At 38.0% G+C, this 22,067-nt stretch overlaps 1 protein-coding gene and 1 long non-coding RNA gene across 2 annotated transcripts in view; both read left to right on the forward strand.

Moving 5' to 3' along the window:
• Positions 1-1,806: 1,806 nt before the first annotated feature.
• LOC139132660 (uncharacterized) lies at positions 1,807-7,040 on the forward strand. The gene is made up of 2 exons (XR_011552390.1): positions 1,807-1,890; positions 3,646-7,040. It is a non-coding gene; the product is annotated as an uncharacterized lncRNA (long non-coding RNA).
• An 8,660-nt stretch (positions 7,041-15,700) lies between these two features.
• The window catches only part of LOC139132666 (arrestin domain-containing protein 4-like), a 39,590-nt gene continuing 33,223 nt past the window's right edge, over positions 15,701-22,067 (forward strand). Inside the window, exon 1 of the mRNA XM_070698936.1 lies at positions 15,701-15,986. Within this exon, the coding sequence (XP_070555037.1) occupies positions 15,860-15,986 (127 nt within the window). The 5' untranslated portion in view covers positions 15,701-15,859. The remainder of the gene's footprint in view (positions 15,987-22,067) is intronic.

Here is a 22,067-nt window from a genome sequence, read left to right on the forward strand (position 1 = left end):
AGGTCAAGGCATTTACGAAAACGATGACACAAGGTACATCACTATAACGGTTTAAAGTGGCAATCTCCACACATTAGTTAGTAAATCGTCCATCTACGTTAAGGACGTTCTTTTGACAATGGTTGAGGATGTTCAGCCCCTTCTCTCGCAATTGTGTCAGTGTCTTGTGTGTGATATTCATAGGTGTAAATTGTAGATAAGATATTGTAGTTATGTATGTCATAAATGTTATGATATCTCCAATGCGGCCGTAGGATTTAGTAAATGACGTTGAAGTTTTATCACTCACTAACTGGATGACTTCAGTTGGTAAGAACCTCAAACAAAACAACTCGTAGGTAAACAACAATAATGCACGTGACATATTGTACTTCCTTTTAAGAAGTATCCAGAATATTGTTTGAAGTCAGTATACCCACACTTTATATCGTGAACAACGAGGATAATATTATAGCCAAAACGTGGGACTATGTGCTCGAGAGTAGGTGACCATTTGCCGGACGTGAGGAGGCCAAACAGTCTCCTGCCTAATATATATTATTGCCTGAATACATGGGTTTCTGTGCCCGAGAGCAGGTGACTATTTGCCCAACGCTAGAAGGGCAAATTGTCTCCTGCTGCGTAAACCCGTGTATTCAGGCAATGTATTGTTATTACATGCCATTCACAGTTGATGTTATATGATATTTAATTATATGCAGGGCATTTTCAAACAATTTCCCGTTATCGACCAGCATCAGACAGATTTTAACGAAAGTCAAATAGCAGTGCGCGCATTGGATATTTTACATCTAGCGTAAAGCGTCTACTTTAAGGTGAAGTACTACGAATTACGTCAAAATTAGGTTGTGGTGTCATTTTCTTGAAACTTTGCACAAATATTCTTGAAAGTTGTGCAAGTGCAAAAATGAAATAAAAAATGGGGGTCACCACGCTCGTTTCCATGGAAACGGACGTTAAAATGGCGTCGTTAGAAATAAATAAAAATGATATAATTCACTTAAACTAAAGAAAGCAATTATAAAACGCTTAGCAAATGAGTTAATTTTAATAAATACCAAGAATTAAGATCCATATCTATCGAATGTATATTTTTCATGATGTTTGTAAAGAACTTTTAACATAAGTATCGATTACAAAATGACGATATCGAAATTATACCACTACATAATTTTCGAACTTTCTTCCTGTCGCTTTGAATGGTGTCATTTTGACCAAACTTGGCGAATAAAGTCCTCACATAATACCATTTAGTTTACACTTTTAATAAAAGGGTGTCACCACGCTACTTTTTAAAATATCTCCAGGTGAATGGGTAATATGCGCCATGTAAATGGGAGAGGAAATGTTAAGTGAAAGATTTCAGCTTTTGCTCAAACTCAGGAATATTTCAACCATTGTCTTTCAAAATCAGGAATGAAAATTAGGGTTCAAAGTGCAAATTTTGGCACTAGAGAAACAAATTATGGCCGCCATACCTCTGTGTTAATTCTGTTTAGAAAATTATAATTTTCGAATTAAGTAAGACGTTGAAAGTTTTTTTCTCTGCGAGGACTTCAATATGAGCCCAACAGGGTAGGTCAGAAGAGAATTGGAAAATTGGAGAGTCCAAATATCTGTCTCCGAGGTGTATTTTTTAAATATCTTAAATTAAAGTTGTATTGGGGCTCATGTTCTTATTTGCAGTTTCAATAATGAACAATATCACCGAAACTTATTTTATCGGAAATTCAATGTTTCATTACAGTTTTTGCGCGTCTTTTAAGTATAAGCTGTATAATCTGATGTTTCTCTTTCATTACTCGGCAGGCAAGACCAACTTGTTTCTAAAGTTGTTGAAGGAGTTGTGGCTAAACTAGGTCAAGGCATTTACGAAAACGATGACACAAGGTACATCACTATAACGGTTTAAAGTGGCAATCTCCACACATTAGTTAGTAAATCGTCCATCTACGTTAAGGACGTTCTTTTGACAATGGTTGAGGATGTTCAGCCCCTTCTCTCTCAATAGACGATGTTCCGCTGATTGCGAGATCTCGCGAGACTTTAATACATGCCCGTAGAAACAGGATTCCAGCTTAGTAATACAAGTCAAACTTTGTACGGAACTAGAAAAAGTGCAGAACTGAGCACAGATTGCAACTTCATATATTTTATGCAGTGTTTAACGTAATTAGCGACTTGTCCTGTTTTACGCAGTTTGTCCTGTGTTGCGAGAACACGTCCACTGCGAACCACATATTCTCGTGATATCTCGGAATGTCTCGCGCCGTTCGGAACATGGTCTATTGTGTCAGTGTCTTGTGTGTGATATTCATAGGTGTAAATTGTAGATAAGATATTGTAGTTATGTATGTCATAAATGTTATGATATCTCCAATGCGGCCGTAGGATTTAGTAAATGACGTTGAAGTTTTATCACTCACTAACTGGATGACTTCAGTTGGTAAGAACCTCAAACAAAACAACTCGTAGGTAAACAACAATAATGCACGTGACATATTGTACTTCCTTTTAAGAAGTATCCAGAATATTGTTTGAAGTCAGTATACCCACACTTTATATCGTGAACAACGAGGATAATATTATAGCCAAAACGTGGGACTATGTGCTCGAGAGTAGGTGACCATTTGCCGGACGTGAGGAGGCCAAACAGTCTCCTGCCTAATATATATTATTGCCTGAATACATGGGTTTCTGTGCCCGAGAGCAGGTGACTATTTGCCCAACGCTAGAAGGGCAAATTGTCTCCTGCTGCGTAAACCCGTGTATTCAGGCAATGTATTGTTATTACATGCCCTTCACAGTTGATGTTATATGATATTTAATTATATGCAGGGCATTTTCAAACAATTTTCCCGTTATCGACCAGCATCATACAGATTTTAACGAAAGTCAAAATAGCAGTGCGCGCAATTCAAATTAATGCACTGATTTGCTCTCACATCGAGGCATGTAATAAAGGGTACACAGTCCTATTTTTGGGCTATAATTATTTTTGTTACATGCCTCTGTTACATAAATTCCACTCCAGATTTTTGAGTATACAAACAAATGACAATCATAATTATGATGTTTTATTTCCGTTCTAAAAGAAAATATGTTGCAAAAATATAATGATTTTCATCATCGAACGGCCCATTGATATATATTTAAATCACTGTTGTGCGATTTTTCTGTTTGTATATTATGCATAATTTTGTAAAAAAAACCTGTATTTCCTGTGTAAGACACATAATTTGATCATTTTTTAATACCAAAGTTGCCAAATTAAAATAAGTTCCTGTTCACTACCAGTCAAATGATGAGTATGCAGCCTGCTGAGCCATCAACAAGTTAACATTGACGTGACGTTCGATATACGAGGCATGTAATAATACGTTACCGAGAGAGAGAGAGAGAGAGAGAGAGAGAGAGAGAGAGAGAGAGAGAGTGTGTGTGTGTGTGTGTGTGTGTGTGTGTGCGTGGGGGGCGGCAAGTTGATGATAGGTTATGTACCATCATGCTATAAAAGTGGACTGCTACACTATAAATTTGACGTTCCCAGGAGTTGTTTACTTTCTTTTCCTGGTGAAATAATGCGCAGTGAAGTATGCGATGTAACGAGGGGTACATATTTCTTCTCATTTCTTTATTCCGTAAAAGGTCGAGAGCCAGAGAGGATTTGGGTACTGTGCCAAGTCCTGGTTCCGGTTCTACTCCCGAACCTCCCCGATTGGCTAGAAATGATAGTTCCGCCTCGGTTAGGATGAGCGGGAACAACGAACAGAATGAAGATGACCTCCATGGTGCCGGAGGCGATCCGAATATAACATCTGAACTCAAAGATGTGAAGACCACTCTCTCTAATACAAGTGAACATAAGACCAGCAAAAGAAGATCAGAAAAGCATGACCCTGTTGAGTCACCAAAGCGACGACACAGACCACGAAACGACGAAACAAAGAAAAAGCGACGAAAGCAAAAACGTAATATTACCTCGTCTTCCCCTAGCTCAGATACAGATTCCGAAACTGCAACTGATCGCCACAAGAGGGGAAAGCATACAGCAAGAAGCGAACGACGAAAGAGCGGAGCGTCTGATATGCACGATACGATTAAATTAACTCCCGATTTACATAAAAAGTTGAAAACAAGTCCGATTGTGGCAAGTATTCATTACTATTGGGGCATAGGTCCATCGGGAAATATCGAACTAATCGGACGAATAAAATCTGGTCCACAGTTTAGCAAATTTCACTAACGCAACTAATCTTATAAGAGAATAAAGTGACCATATATGAAATACTAAAGTGCATATTATTTCATGGTTCAAAACACATATCTGTAACCGTAGAACATTAATGGTTATGTATCTTTCTATTTCATACTTATGTTATTATTTTGCATTCCATTTTTCGAAGGACAGAGTTCATAATTATGTCAAACGTGTTCCTTAAAAGAAATGGATCTTCCACGCCATATTTAGAGTTTGAAATCCGCACTAATGATGTTTGACATGCATCTAACTTAAGCAACTTTGTATAAACCTTATCCTGCCGAGTTAATATTTCACCATCGGGTCAAGGTGGTTAATACTAGTGAAGCACAACACGTCCCATATGGTGCACTTTAACGCCAGATTGAACATTTGAAAACGCCCGAAAACATATTCTGTAAACGTCATGTGACGAACTAAAGCTGCTATAAAACAAAGCCAAGTTGGTGAAATTACGTTTGGTTTTGGCTCAATACCGCTTTTAACTAATTTTGTGGATGAGGAAGTGATATTATATGGCAGGAAAAGGGAAACAAGTGTGGGATAAAAAGTGAAAGAACTCGTAACATCTGTAACTTTACGCTAAGACAAGATTATATGAATGTGGACAATAACCAAAGTTGCATTTTCTATCACTTGATTTAGTGTGTGTATTTCGACAACAAACATAAGCTACAATTCAAGGTCGTATATTCCTACAAAATCCACAACCAAATACAGTCAAATTGCATATATTCCTTTATTGTTTTAAGAAAAGACCATAAATTTAGAATGTGCTATTTAAACGTATACGAAATGGCCAACTGTCTAATTCTAACCGTTCCATATCGACTTCAATAGCTGCAATGTCTCGCTTTGATGACAATATTTACTGGTTCTGGGTTTATAGATGAAGTTATATATTTCCGGATTACATCATTACCATTATTAACTGGGACTATACACCAACTGTTGCTGGATAGTTAACTTTAGTATAGTTTAGTTTCAAAGACAATACAGACAAAATTTATAAGAAAGCTCACCAACGAATATTTATTCTGAGGAAGCTAAAGAGTTTCAATGTTAGCAGTTACAATCTTGTTTCTGTGTATCTGTGCTGTATTGAAAGCATTCTAATTTTCAACATTGTCACATGGTTTGGCCATATCTCTGTTAAAGAGAGAATGCGACTATGTAAACATATGTAGTCGACTTGTCAGGACAAAGTTAAAAGATCTTGGAGAACTGTACACTCAGGCCCTTCATAGGAATGAATTATCCATTCTTGATGATAAATCTCACCCATTAAATGATAAGTTTCAATATTTGCCTTCGGGACGCCGTCTACTTGTGCCCAGGGCTAGGAAGAATCTTTTTAAGAAGTCATTTATACCGTCAGCAGTTGCTGTTTTAAATATGAATATATCTGATTCAGTCCAGAGAACCAGAGCAAACACCATTTTAAGTAGGAACTTTTAATATAGTGCTGTGTTTGTCTGTAACTATTGTAATGTTTTCTATGGTGTTGTCCGTGTTTGGTGTTTTGATAGCGGTCCTGATGTTTAAAGACAATTTCCCATATTTTTATGAACAATAAAAAAGTATATCTTATCTAATCTAATCTGATAAGATAGAATACAACTATTGGTTGTATTAAGGGTATTAAGGGTTTAGTTGTAGACAAAAGAGAAAGTTGACATTGCATTATAATTTTAAATCATTCATCGCATTCGAAAACATGGCTATCGAATATGAATAATTGATTGATCAGAGTATATTGCATATGATCTTATTTTCTTTTCGTATTTATGTCGTATTTATAATATAATCTGTCAACCTGCGAATAGGACATGCTCAAGTTTGTACCAATATGAAATGGTTAAACACTAAACACTTGATTGACACCTGCTATAAAGTTATAACGAAGTTCAGATTGATACACAGGTTTCGCAAAAATTAAATTTTACCAGTGATTCATCGTTTTCTGTTAGTAATGCTTCATAATAATGACTTCATTTATCTTATCCTCAGAAGCAAGGACCAACGTATATGAAAATTGCGTCGAAATGGTCTAAGTTAAATCAGTGTTTCATGCCATGTGATGAGTTATTGAAGATATTTCATTTATGTTATTACTAACACAATTGGAACTAATTTGGATAATTGGATGGTGAAGTAACGTTGATGTAATCTACAAAAGTTATCTCATCTGCTTTTCTTTTTATATCACACACTTGTTTTTATGAGTAATTTTCGATATTGCAACATTCAGCTATATGGCACCTAACACTTTCGAGAAATTTGCAAAATATGAAAATCCAATTACCCCAAATTAGTTCCGATCGTGTTTACTGCAAGTAAAGTTCATCCAGTACACAATTAATATTAGCTTGGAAACTTAACTGACCAACTCATCACTAATTGCACGACAAGCAGTGGTGTCGATAGATATGAAGGCTAAAAATGTTGTTGCTTCACTTTCATATAGCTTTCAAGTTTATTTTCTGTGGCCTATGCTTTGTAATGTATTAATTTGTATCTATATTTCCAATGATCTATAACATAATGTTTATGTATTCAGGTATACGTATTAAGAACGCATATAACTCCCCAAGTCTTGTATTTCTGTAGCATCCATCATGATAGTGATAACTTTCTTTAACTTCCAGACCATCCAAAACATTGCATTGTATTTTGCATTGCCATCAATTTATTTTGAAATTGTTATAAAAATGTCATTACTATTTTCAGCTTACCTAGCATGATCATTTCAAATAAATCATCATAGTACTTAGGACAATTAGTACTTTTGTCAAGTTTAGATAATTATGGTAGTGATAGTGCTTGATGATGATGATGATGATGATGATGATGATGATGATGGTGATGATCGCTATGATAATGATGATGATCATGATGATCATGATGATCACTATGATGATGATTATGACGACGACGACGACGACGATGATGATGATGATGATGATGATGATGATGATGATTTAATGACGACGACGACGACGACGATGATGATGATGATGATGATGATGATGATCACTATGATGATGATGATGATGGTCTTAGTGGTGGTGGTGGTGTCGGTGGTGGTGATGATGATGATGATGGTTGTTATTGTTGTTGTGATGGTGGTGATGTGATGATGTTCATTTTGATCATGGTCATGATAATTATTTTGTTTGTTATCGAATCAAGTATCCTTAAAATTTGCTGTGAGGGTTTAGAGATTGCCAGTGATGGCTAATCATTCTTTAAGAGCAAAGAGAGATAATATTCTCACATTCCTGGCCACTGGAAGTGTGGGCTCGACGGTTTTGGAAAAATCGATCCCATACTCTCAGAAATCGTCCCACAATCTACAGTAATATATTACACCAGGTCTGATTGGATGACAAATAGCCTTACGTTCCATGCGCAAAATATCATCCAATGGCGCGATGAATAACACACCGACCGGAACTACAAAGTAAGCAGGTCAGAGTACGGGGACGTTGTCACGGTTATGGATAATGTTGTACGTAGCTGGTGACAGACTCACAAAAATGGCCAAATTTTCCTAATAACTGATGAACATATACCACGTAATGAAACGGAATACCACATGGCCACGAAGAAGGATAGTCGCTGATACAGTTAAACATTCAATGTTTTCAGTGTGAATTCTAACGCATTTTGTGGTTATGTGAGAAAAAGAATATCACACACCAAGGACCTGGGATCAGATTTCTCACACTCGTTGGGGATATTTTGTTCCACACTCGCCTGCAGCTAGTGTGAGACAAAGATTCCTGGTCCTTGGGGCGCGAGATTCTATTAATCTCAAAAGAACGGATTCTGCCGATACACTTTAAAAGTCAACCAGTTTGTAATTGTGATAAGAGCTGATATAAAGAAATAATGCTGTCAATATAAAATCCTTGTAGTCTCAATGTTTGTGACTAAGTCTTTAAATGCGCCTAAAATTATACAGTTGAAACAATCCTAGTATTTTATCATTACTATGCCTCATTTAGAGAGGGTAGTCAGATGACGATACAAAAATTGTACATCAGGGCCCTCCACCAGCTTTTAAACATTCAATACCAAGGAAAAATAAATAATACATAAATATGTATTGCTTGAGAGCAATGCACTGTATTTGCACAGAATGCGATATTCATTGCTGAGAAACTATTTCAGTTGAGGCGAAGAGAATTTTGTGGCAAGTAATTAAACATTACTTTAAAGAGAGGTATCACCATTTTAGAGATCAGTTTCCCTACGGCTTGCAACAAGTCACTTACATTGACTTCAAGGATGAAAATTCTAAGATAGGATCAAGTTTCTTACTTGTATACCAAAGGGTAATATTGCTCTTTCATCACCTAAACGCCATCCAGCTGGACTCGAAGGAAACCTCAGTCTACAACGTCCAATCTTTCAGCCCACTTTGCAAAAGGAATGGAAATATGTAAACATGAAGTGTACTTTAAGTTACTCTTTGTGTACACTGGAAATGTCCAAACGCGTATACTGCATGGACCACGCCCCGTTCATCTTATGTGGATGAATCGATTTGGTTTCATTTTCAAAGGCGCAAAATCGGATTCATCGCCATGAGAGCAACGGCCTATGACATATAAGGTTTCTAGCACGTTGTTAAAGTTGCAACTAGAGAACAACTTACGTCGATATACATCAGAGAAAAGTATATGAGATAATTTACAGTGACTGGTCCCAATGGGTATGTGATGTACATACTGGAACGAAGGCAATACTACAAACTTACACGAAATGTGACTTTTGGAGAAAATCAAAAGTCTTCGGTCGAATAGGATAAATGAAAATGTGGGCAATAATTTCTGAAATCAAATTTCAGTGACAAAAAAGACATAATTATTAGCAATTTACTTGGATGATTTTCGAGTCAAGAACGTCTATTGTTACCATTTGTGGCCTAAGTTACTCGCAACTGTATCTCTCTGTCACTCTTACAGCCTCACAGTCCCCCGTTCGCCACGCAACCCCTAACCTTTGCCCTATACTGGATATATCGCAAGCGGTTCCGCTCGCTCGGTTATGAATTACGAGTAGCACCAAATTCTTCGGGGCACGAGAATGCAACACTGCGCAGCGAATGAGGAGCTGTGAGAGTCTAACTGGCAACTACACTAACTTGTAAACCTCCATTCGTGGAGAACAAATAATTAAGCCCCCAGCTCCACACATAAACATGTTTAATTGGGTTAATGTTTGAGAAGTAAGCATCGCATTTTAAACATGACATCTGATTATAAGAAGTAAATATTGTCGCTCAGTTGGTGCTTTTGAACTGACAATTTTTACAGCGTTTTAATGATCCAGAGTCAGCTTCTGCTACACTGACATAACAAAGACTGGTAGTTCATATTTTAAAAGTTAACAGAAGCTGCAATATGCAGGTATTGTTTTAAAAGTTTGTTCCTACATTAAACTGTGATTGTTCAGAACAAAATTGAAAAAGGAAGCGATTTAAATATTTAAACGGTAACGCTGAGTGATTGGCTATAGGCCTATATACAATAGGCCTATTTGTATCATTGGTTTTACTTTCGAAAATTTAGCGTGCGACTTGCCTGTTTTCTGAACACTTGGGGTAAGCAAGGCATTATATATCAAGCTTAAATATTTTTTTCCTGTTTTAATATGCATTAACGAAATTGGCAAGCCATAGAAATGGTATCAGCCTTGTTACCACTGCACTCGACTGTATGTTGGTGCTCGTGAAAACAGCGCCCTCAAGAGCATTCCTCATGAACCGCACCGTTACTGAGACAGGGTCGATATCATCAGTTCAGTGAGTCCTTGCTGCAGTCTTGCCGATGAAGAAAGCTGAATGTGGGTCTAAAAATGTTTAGACTCAGGTAATCAAACTTCATCAAGAGGTTACTTATAACAAAACAATATTGAATTCTTACGCACAAAGTTTTAAAAATTATCCCGAAATTCTGAAATAAAAACTTCTTTTGTTTGAAGACTATGCCTAAGGTTTTTGGTTTTTCCCCCGATAGTGAGCCAGTCAAAATCTGAACCTAAGAATGCATACAAAACGTCAAGTTTTCTATAAGAACGTTCATTTTGACCTCCTTTGAAGATACTACTGCATTCGATGATTGCCACAAAGAAAAGCGCTGATCTATTAAAAGCGGAAAGACTGAGGAACGTTTAAACAGACTAATGCTTATATTATATAAACGGTCGAAACAAGTATTGAAGTAATAGTTTCCTCCGTTTGTACTACAAATTTTTAAAAGCCAACTTCCTACATCTGAGTATGACCAAGAAAGTAAAGTTTATTAATCTCTGCAAATAATGTATTTTATTGCTCAAAAGATGTTTCATCTCGAAAAAACTTACCCATTGCAATTTAGTTTATGGCCTAAAAGAAACGAACAACATATAGACTAGCCTTTGATTTCATTTATATATAACAAAATGAATCCAAATTAAGTGAAATGTAACCCAGAAAAAAACCAAGAATCACTGTGCTGGAACAACGCAGGAAAGTTAAAAATCATTTCTTCTGTGATCCTAAATATATCAGTGGGTCTTGATTCATAGCTCACATTGACGTGAAGTACACGAGTGCAGGTAACGCACGGTACAACGTAAGAAAGACACATCCCATCGGACTGGACCTGTACCAGTATAGGCCACTCGTATTGTTTGAGTGAAATAGGCTGGAAGGGCACGGGGAACCTAGCTAGCACCTAGCTACCTACTACCTCAGCTAGCTACCTACCTCCCCACCTACCTGGCTATCTCGCTACCTACCTAGGTTGTCGTCATTATTTACGACCGGGGGTCGGAGGAATGAAACGCCGAAATTTAGAGTAAGCCCCCTTACCAACCATGATGAATTTGAGTAATCCCCTCTCTCTATAACTCAGAAATGTTGACTGGTCCCCCAGAAAAAAAAAAACACGGAGAAACGTATGATGTTACTCAGTCTGTTTATGATATTGATTGTAGAGTTTACCCATAAAAATGAATTGAAATAATGAAATGTGTGGTCTTTTGTGCCGATGTTGAAATGTTTGTTCGGCATTGTCTTCCTTGTAACTGTTGTAAAAGGTATGTTATCTCTAAAACATAAGACCTGTTACATTTCGATAGAACAGCATTTAACACCATTCGCCTTTGGCCTGTCAGTGTGAGTCTTACACAACCGCACCTTTCTTGAGATCATATCAGAGCTAGAACATTGATAAAGTTTTCATTTTTCAGAAACGATCGTATATAAGCTATATAAGTTTACTTTCTCTGTACTTCCTTTCATTTTCCGTCATAAGATTTTCATGTTTACTGAAATGTTACATCAATTATAGGCATAGACGGCGTATTTTTTACTTTACGGCAATTTATATGTTTCAATAAATAAATGTAATTTGTTCACAATATTTATCCAGTTTACTCCCAATGTTCATGATCATCATACATGGTCTGCGTATAGCTATAGGACTGTTTGTACAAAGATGTAGCCTAGGCCTTTTGCAAAAGCTGGCCGACGTAGGTTTCACTTCCTGGGGTTTAGGCTAAAGTGTGGAATGCCTTACCTACAGATATGAAACAAAGAGTGTTTATACCTTCAAATGTAACTTGAGAGACAATAATATCACAAAGTATAGTATCTCCCTGCTATAGTTTCTCTCTTCTTCTTGTACGTATTTTCGTGATTCTGGATGAGCCCCGCCGATGTACACCATCGGCAGCCCAATAAAAGTGTAGGCCTAAATAGGATAAATAAATAAATGTAACTTTGGGGCACAAACGTCTTGGGCAGTGTCGGTTTAGTGCCGACACGGCCAATTTAGGGCCCTTCGCTCGTACACCTCCCTCCACCGACGCTGATGCTATTAAAGCTTATACATATACCTAAAAGTAAAACCACGCAAAATTACATCCACACGGTAGGCCTACAGTATCGCCCCATGCCAGCTGCCTCTGAGTACAATAAGGTGGTTGAGATGTACAATACAACCCGACAGCGCCTAAAATGGTCGATTCGCAAACCTGTATAACTAGATAACATAGGTATCATCGTATCGTTACATGATAAGAAAAGAAGAGCGAAAAACACACGGGACACACACAACACTCTACGCCTATGAGTCGTGTGTCGAGTCACAGTTGCGAGTGGAATGATACGTATCGGCCGCCGCGTACTATGCATATAATAATTGGAAGTTGGGAAACGGAATGGCCGTTTTACGCACCCCTCGCCGAGTTTGGAGGCCGATTTCCCTCACAATAAGCCTCAACTATATACTAAACCAGCATCGATGGCCTCCAATACATCTTAGAATTCATACCTACAAGCCTCTTTGCGTCAAAAACGACCTTCTGTCCGTTTTTGGGTGCGATTTCCGTGTTTTTTGACGTGATCGAACACTTTCATTCTACAGCTGTGGGCGGGGTCAGACCAGCCGCGCTGTGATTGGCTAATTTTTTTCCGATCGACCCCATGATGACCTCTCTTGTTTTGATCGCTCGTTTGAGGCATAAATACGGCCCGGTGGTTTCAATCGGGTTCGAACTCATATAGGAAATGAAGGCTACTTCACATCTGCTCTACCAAAGTTGTTTTATATTACGATATGGTGAATAACAGGATCATTGTAGTTACTTTGTTTGGAATAAATGGCGAGACACTGGCGAATCGATAGTGCTATGACCCTGTATAAATATAGTAAAGGGAAAGCAATTCCACACGTACACATCGTCCGCGTCCATAGATTGGTGGTTTGCGTTTAATGTATAGTAATGTGTAATTTTTGTTTCACTGTCTTGTATATAGAGCCGATTTCAGGATTTTAATTCCAAGCGCGCCGTCCTCCCTGTCACAACGCTTGTCCCACTGCGAAACACACACATCCTGTGTAGAAAAAAAAACACCAACAAAACACTGCAGACTCACTAGAATGCTTGTACAAAACAGACAGCCGAGAGACACCGAACGAAGTTGATACATCAACACAGATGAGCGGCAACTTAACCACACAGTTGGAAGTCTCAAGTAAAAAACAGTTGGTGAAATGTACCTTCACGTCTCAGAACTCGACATCACAGTACATTCGCAGTGAGCACCGTACATGATTCAGTGTCTTCACCACACATCATAACGGGCACATCACAGAGAGTCAAATCCGCCTTCAACTCTATGTTTAAAATTTCGCCAAATTTTCTCCCTGCACAGTTTAATATTGATGAAAGCGTTGCAGATTCAATTTCCTTATATGTTGACCTTTCAATTATGACATTTTGGCATCTGAAAATAGCTATGCGATAATTAATTTTTCATATACACAATAGGTGAAAAACACAGTCAACAGCCAAACGATCGTTTACTTGTCATGTCATAAAAATAAGAGGGAAACTCAAAAAATAAAACGAAAGTTTCATCAGCTGTGTTATCTCAAACACTTTAAGAATGAAAAAAATAGATTAATGTTTTTTGGGGTTTTTTTTCAGATATATTTTTCATTTTACAACGCGGCAAATAGGCTTGATTTCCCATAGAAAACAATGACGTATAATACACCGAACAGACTGCACACTTCTCGCCGGTGCAAATTCCTCAATTTTGAACGAATAATGATGAAATTGAATGAATAATGATGAATTTCTCCATGAAAATGTTTTATTTGCATTTTTTTATTCCGATCACTGAAATATACGGACTGTTGCCGTCCATAATTTGGCGATCTTACGGCGTGTACATATGCAGAACAAGGTTCTTAAATTGACGCATTTTAACCAGTATGCGTCTCATAAGTTGTACAGCCCAAATATCTGTCATTTTGTTGTAATATATACCAAATTTGGGCGAATATCAACGATAAAAATTCCAGTAAATTTGAAAAAATAAAACAGAACGGAGGCGAACGGGCGCAAAGTGTCCACTGTCATCGAGCGGTGAACGTTATCGATCGATATTGTTTATTGGAAATTGATACTATGTTGTGTTGCTCACTCGCATGACCTTCCCAGCCAAAATGGCGCAAAACTTGGCCAATGTGCGCCAAAATGTGCTGAAACATAAACACATCACAAAAACTGTAAAGAGTGTCGACGATCCAATTTAAGTTCAAGAAACCCACAGTTTATCGTAATGTTGCTTGGATAGTCGTTCGAGGCAGGCGGCCGCAGGTCGCCGTTTACTTGGAAATATTCCAAGTAAACGGTCTCGAACGACTATCCAAGCACATTACGATAACCTGTGAAGAAACCAACGGATACGTTGGTACTTAGCCCTGCGTACGATGCTGTGTGTTCCGCCACAGCTAATAGCCCCGGTGAGCGGGGCTATTAGCTGTAGCGGAACACACAGCATCGTACGCAGGGCTAGTTGGTACTATGGTATGTAAGTCAATATATGCGGGTTATTGTGGACATATTCATGATGCGTGACCTGAACACATGAGCCGATACGCCAGCAGATTTCGATTGATATTCTTTTGAAATAAATTGATACAATGTGCTCGCTGTCGTCACTAGCAACCGGCCAAAAGTGCTCTGAGGTAAAAATATGCTTCGCGAAATATGAAACACTCGGGCATAGTTTCGCCCCGCAGCAGTTGTAGCTTTTGAGTAAAAGTGTAACAGTCTTCTCGAATATGCCAATCAGCAATCCCTTTCTATAGCCTAATTTTAATGTCTCCGCTAGGTGACAAGATACCATACGTTGTGAGTTCGAACCCGATTGAAACCACCGGGCCGTGAGCGATCTAAACAAGAGAGGTCATCATGGGGTCGATCGGAAAAAAATTAGCCATCACAGCGCGGCTGGTCTGACCCCGCCGACAGCTGTAGAATGAAAGTGTTCGATCACGTCAAAAAACACGGAAATCGCACCCAAAAACGGACAGAAGGTCGTTTTTGACGCAAAGAGGCTTGTAGGTATGAATTCTAAGATGTATTGGAGGCCATCGATGCTGGTTTAGTATATAGTTGAGGCTTATTGTGAGGGAAATCGGCCTCCAAACTCGGCGAGGGGTGCGTAAAACGGCCATTCCGTTTCCCAACTTCCAATTATTATATGCATAGTACGCGGCGGCCGGTACGTATCACTCCACTCGCAACTGTGTGTCGAGTCCACTCCTAATCTAGCTGTGCGACCTCAACGATACAACGATAACGATTCACGTTTATGGAGTGGAGACTTAATGAACAACCACACCCGATTCTAGTCAATGCGGGTTCATATTGCTCTTCAGATGTGTTAGTTACTGTAAATCAAGTATATTTTGAAACGCAGTGATATAATTTGTTGTAAAGATTGAAGTTTTGGTGTGTCTATGAAAATGTGAAGTAGTAACTGTATAAAAATTAAGATGTGCCCTACTTTTTGAACATTAGAAAGGAAGAGCAATACCTACGGCCAAGTCAAAACAAAGGAATGTGGCTCTGAATATGAATGAAGTCGCTGCTGAACGCTGAGCCAGGATCATTGAGGTCGAAGCCTTGAAGCGTAAAAGTATCAACTTGGATTTCGCGGATTGTTGTCACTTATCGGCATGAAAACTGGAACTTGAAGGTTGTTGGAGATGTAAAACTCTTCATGAGAGAATTTAGAGGAGACGGAAGATGTCCCGAACAGCAAGACCGGGAGCATTTTCGATAGTTCTGCACGACCACAAAGGCGTCTACCGACTCGGTGACACACTCAAAGGGCATGTTTTCCTTTCACACAGTGAACCCTTCACACTTAGAGGTATGTATGGCTATCTCTTTCTACTGCCTTGAATTCTGACTTGTAGACCTGTAGTTATATATATTTTTGTTTTCTGTCATCTCACACAAACGTCCGTGGATTCACAAACAATGTAGATTGCAACAGGACAGCGAAGCCCCAAATCTAGGTTACGTCAATTTGCATTGCAACAGCAGGGTGTCAAAAAGCATTTTCCCTTTTACAAAATCGTGTTGTCATTGCAAGCGATGCATTAAGTTGATTTTGTCGTTTCGAGCAAACGCCAAGGTAGGGTGTTTCGGCGATGAACTAAACCTAACCAACTGTCCACCGACTTTCTTTGCAGTGCTTCTAGAATTACCATATCCGCGTCCAAAACTCCAATACTATTAATTGCCAGTACTACCACATTTGTAAAGTGTACGTCAGACAGTTCATCTATAAGGAGCGTTTTTGTCAAATATTTTCAGCAACAGCACTCAAATATATTCAGCAACAGCACCTATCCCCCCCCCCCCCCCAAAGGAACATAGCACTTCTGCCAGAGCAATTTATACTGGCCAGGAATGGATATATCAAAATGTAAAACTATACTTCCCAGCCTAGAGGTTGTTATTCCCTTCTGCAGGGCCGGGAGGGGTGGGGGTTGATGACCTAATATTATTGTTGTTATTGTTATCTGTATTTCAGGCCATCTGTCCATACTACTAAAAGAAAAACACTGAAAATTGTTGCATTAATGCTAGCATAAATCTGAAATTAGTAGCAAATGTACACAGACCACTATAATATGTTTTTGTCAGCACTATAAACCCAAAACCTGACCTTACATGTTTAATACCAAAAAGCCTCAAGGTTGTGTTTGCAGTATTTCCACCCAGAGACTGCCCATGGGTTTAGGTGTTCTTAGTCTTGTTAACAATTGAAACATCCAAGTGAATCATCTGGAGTCAGTGAGTACATGTACATCTGAAATGGAGCTCTGTAGATAAACTGGCATTACAACAACAATGAATGGCATACATGTACCATGTACTTGTAATGTCTTTACACTGACATGAATTATGTGCACATGATATGTGTATACACTAACACATGTAGCTACATGCCATACAAAAAGTATTGAGTTACATTTTACTATTTCACCCTAGGAAATCAAACGTATGTAATACTTCAAGTACAAGTTATATGTTTAACCCTTTTCCTGCCAAGTTCATGTGTTACCATCAGGTCAGGTTTGGTATTAGGCATAACAGGTCCCACATGTTGAATTTTAACAAAAACTTGAATATATAGAGGTGCCTTAATACAATACTTAGATCCTGTAAATATGACTTTGCCGACCAAACCTGCTGTAATGTACACACGTAGTTATGCCAAGCCAATTATACCAACAGAGAGGGGCAAACAAAGCAAGTACATGTAGCAAATTTGTACGGTTCATGCATGATAGTAGTAGTACATGTACATGTAACTGTACATGTAATATCCATGATATTGACACGTTCCACATTATAAATTCATTACTGAATAAGGACTGCAGACTGGTGACCTCTGCCAATATCACAGATATTGACCTTTGAGTTTGACTTCTCATGACTTCAAATAAACAGTACTGTACTATGTATATTATTATTTGGAGCTAGACATGTATGTGTATAGGAATGTATTGTTTTTCAAAAACTAGTCACTACTTGATTTTACAACAAACAGAGTGGATGACATGTATGTATCATTCTATGAAAAGCTAGTGTAATGTGTGCCCTGTTTATATATCATTTACAGTCTGTGATAAACCACATCACGTATGCATCAGTGGATTAGATGAGGTTTTGGAAAATGCAACGCCCAAGTAGAGAATTTGAGACCCCTGGTAAAATTTCTATTATCCCTCGGGGGTGAGCAAATCACTTTCAAATTGACTAGTCCATGGGCAAAACCAGATCACTCGCCCAGCTTCAGTTTTCACCAGTTCCTCGGCCTCCAGTTACAATTTTAGTTACTAGCTGAAAATAACTCACTTACATGTAGTCGATGAGCTTAGGCCAGTAGGTTTGCTAACCCGTGCACCTGATAGCAATCAGTGTATGACTGTTGATATTTAAGTACCTGCAAAAATTATCTGACAAGCATCTCAAAGCTGAAGCAGAGTATGTATAAATTTTTTGTGACTGATTTTTAGAAACTTGGATTGGTACTGCACATGTACATACCGGTACATACATGTAATATAATCATGTATATGAGTTATCTGATAAAATGATCTGCTACGTGTATTTCTGTACCTCTAGGTTTTCCTGCTGGACAGTACATGTGTATAGCCCTTCCCACTTATCAAGTCAGTAAAAGCGGTATTGACTCAAAACCTAGAGTATTTTTACCCACTTTGCTTTGTATGTTGTAGCAGCTTTAGTCTGTAAAAATCATGTTTATAATGTCTACGGATATATTTTCAGGGGCATTCAATATTCAATTCTTTTGTTAAAATGCACCATAAGGGACATGTTATGCTTTACCAGTTTTAACCAACTTGACTTGATAGTGAAGTATGAACTTGGCTGGACAAGGAGTACCACTGAGCAGAAATAATTCAGTGCTTAAGGACACAGCAAAAAACCATTAAAATTTTCATTACATGTACTGTCTGACTTGAGAGAAAGATACATTTATACACAGATAATGTTTGTACCCTACACATAATGCCATGTACCTGTTTGTAGATGAACACAACAGCTGGTTGAAGTCACTGTCACATATATGGATCTTCTCAGAGTGGGGTAGACAGATACACATATCCTGTTCTGTTGTGTCTAGAAATCTGTCCATCAGTAAATCAAACTTGGGAACCCCAAGCAGTAGAACATTTAGAAGTATGTCAGTCCCACTGGGAGTCTTGGAAAAAACCCACAGTACCCGGTACCAAGAACACACTGTGTATTTCCACCCTTGAGCTACATACATGTATACAGTGTACCGGTACATTCCATCAAAAATAAACACAAATATTTCCAATGGTCTGTCAAGCGATCTTGTGGGCTTTCTGAGAAAGGCTACTGATTGGCCACTAATTATCAACTAATAGACAAACACTTCCAGGAAGTGGATTCATAAATATTGACATTTTGTAAATGTTGATCTCTCTGTATTCACAGCATGTAGGATGGAACTACCAAAACAATCAAATACAGGTATAATATGTAATACGACTAAATGGAGACAGGGGGGTCACACTTGTATGGTAATCTCAGTTATTCTGTTAAGTTTCCAGGCTATTATTGATGATTCATAAGAGGAAATGCGACAATTTTTTTTTTTGGTGTACATACATCTTTGTTGTTGATCAGCGCTGAAGGAAATGTTCTCTTACTGTAAAATTCAAATTTTTTCTGGTGCCCATGACTTCATAATCATTAGATTTGTTTGTTGCCAATGGAGGTTTGTTCTTCAAAAGCGTACATGTAAGGTTTAGTCTAGTGTCAAATTCCTGTCATCTGGAGTGATTTCATACGTGTACCGGTATCTGGTGTTCCTGAAATGTGAAAACTGAATTTTGAAACTTGTTTGTGAAGAGGATAAACTGTGTAGAACACGTGCAGTCTTCAGTGAATTTATAAGGAAGCCATTACCAGTACCACCAGTGCTATTCACATGAACTGAATTCGTCCTGTGACTGGTGAAAGACATTGATTACACTGCTGTTCAGGGTTCAAATCCTGTACAACAGTACATTTCCCAGATGGCCAAGTCAATTATCGCAGCAACACATCTGGAACACAGCAGCAGTACGGAAGAGAGGGAAAAAAATCACCAACAGTAGCGATAGGTTTCAATTTCAAAATGTGACCTCTTTGCACCCATATAGACTTCCTGTAATAGCTTTATTTTCCCATAAAGACAATAGTGTCCGCTCTTTCTCACTTCAGACATTTTCAAATGTATACTTCCAATACTTTATCATGCTATTAAAATAGAATGCGCCTCTGGGACAGATAATGTGACTCTCAAATTATTACAATTCTTTTCCAATCTAACACTTATGGGAGTTCATTTTCTAGCTTATGGATTAAGAAAAAATTTTTACCATCTTAGTTTTTCAAATTTTTTACCATCTTAGTTTTTCTAGCTTTTTACCATCTTAGTTTTTCAAAAATCAGAAATGTTCATTTTTCCTCCTAGACACAGGGTGCGACCATTTTGAATTTCAAGTACCGATAAACGTTGAGCAATTTGTTTCTTAAGTACCAAATTTTGCACTGTCACCCTTGATTTTAATTTTTTATTTGGTAAGACAATGGTTGAACATTTCATTGAGGAGAGTGAGAGCAGAAGTATTAAGTCTATTGAACCTCTTTTTCCCGTACAAGCTTTACTATGTGTTCAGTCCAACCTATGGTGGTGAAATGACTTAAAGAGGAGCATTATACAATATTGTGGCAGACCTTCCATTTAATACCATACATGTACTATACAAATGTACGTTACCAATACTGGTACTTGATGTAGTGATAGTGATAATGTGTCATTGGTATACACCTGTCTGTATGATGCACAACCTGTTTTCCTACTTCTCAACTGTTATTTTTCATGAAATGAATGACTCTTTTAACTTCTCTAATTTCTCAATTTTACGAACAAAAACAAATTAAACTCAAGTTAACATATTTACAGTGCAAAGGTAATAGAATTGAGTTCCAAGGAGTGACGTGATGTTCACATTTCACCAATTTCACTTCATATTTTTGGATGCCTTCTTTGTGTCAATAGATGTACATCATGTACCTGTATGTGTGCATCTACTGGGACAACAGAGACATGCTTTCAATCCTTTCACATTTTAGTTTGGTCCAAACCTGTTTGTATCAGTGGTAATTGTAGACCTTTTTACAGGGTGTTGGGGTGAGCAGGTCATATTAAACCCCTTTGCCACCAGACTACCGGTATGGTACATCCCTATTGTTTTGTGTAGGATGGGAGGACATCTGTAAAAAGACACTCTGCAATGGAGTTGAAAGAGGTGAAATTCCATCACCATGTGTACATATATTTCACATCTATCTAGGTGTTCTAAAATCTCTGCAACATTCCTGAATGCCAGGAAAAAATGTGAAATAAATTCTGTTTAGCAGTCATCATGGACCCATGCTATTAGTCCTCATTTTGAGTTGAATTTTGTGCAAGAAAACTTCTATGCTCATGACATCTTCCAATAAGATTGAAATTTAAATTTAAAACGGCTTTAATTGTAATTATTTTTAAGTTTCAAAAGATCTTTTTTCATACATATACTATTGACATGCATTGAACAAATGACGTGTCAAGTTCAATAGAATTTGTGTAAGACAGTTTGATCTACAAGTTCATGGCAAAGTGAGAACACTTTCAAGTAGATTGACCCTGGTTGTTGTAGACTTTGATCTTCTGGGAGAAAAAAGGATGTATTGCGAATCAAAAGCTCCTAAAATACATTGTGTCAAGTTTGGATGCGGAAAGTTATTCTGAGGAATGTACAATGTAATCTACGTCATTCAAGTGCATATATTCAGCATAAATGTGCCCTAGAACTTAAACATTTCATGAAATCTTTGAGTCAGTTTTCTGAATTTCATCAAGCCAGTGCATGCGCATGTGACATATTTTCCTGAGTCAGGGGGAACTATTGGTTCAGTGACATGTCAGTGTGCCTTACCGGACACCTGTCAAGTTAAGCTGGGCCAATGTCAACTCTGCTATTTCCAATCAGCTAATCAGCAGGCAAAATGTCTTCAGCAGAGATTAAACAACCTACTTCAGTGTCTCCCATGGCCTTGATTCGTAAACAGCTAAAAGTGAACTCTGTATTGACCTCCAAATCTGTGCATGTGTAACAATACTTATTTCAATGAAAGTACATACTTGACAATTTGCTGTATTCCCATTGGGACACTTTGTGATATTCTCATTGAAAGTACATACTTGACAATTTGCTGTATTCCCATTGGGACACTTTGTGATATTCTCATTGCAAACAATTTTAAGCCAGGGAGTATTCAGGAACTCCTGTAATTTTTGGAGACCATTGAAAATTAGTGGACACAACCTTTGGCTGAAAAGGGACTTTCTAAG

The sequence above is a fragment of the Ptychodera flava genome, chromosome 1 (assembly GCF_041260155.1).
Source record: "Ptychodera flava strain L36383 chromosome 1, AS_Pfla_20210202, whole genome shotgun sequence".
Lineage (NCBI taxonomy): Eukaryota > Metazoa > Hemichordata > Enteropneusta > Ptychoderidae > Ptychodera > Ptychodera flava.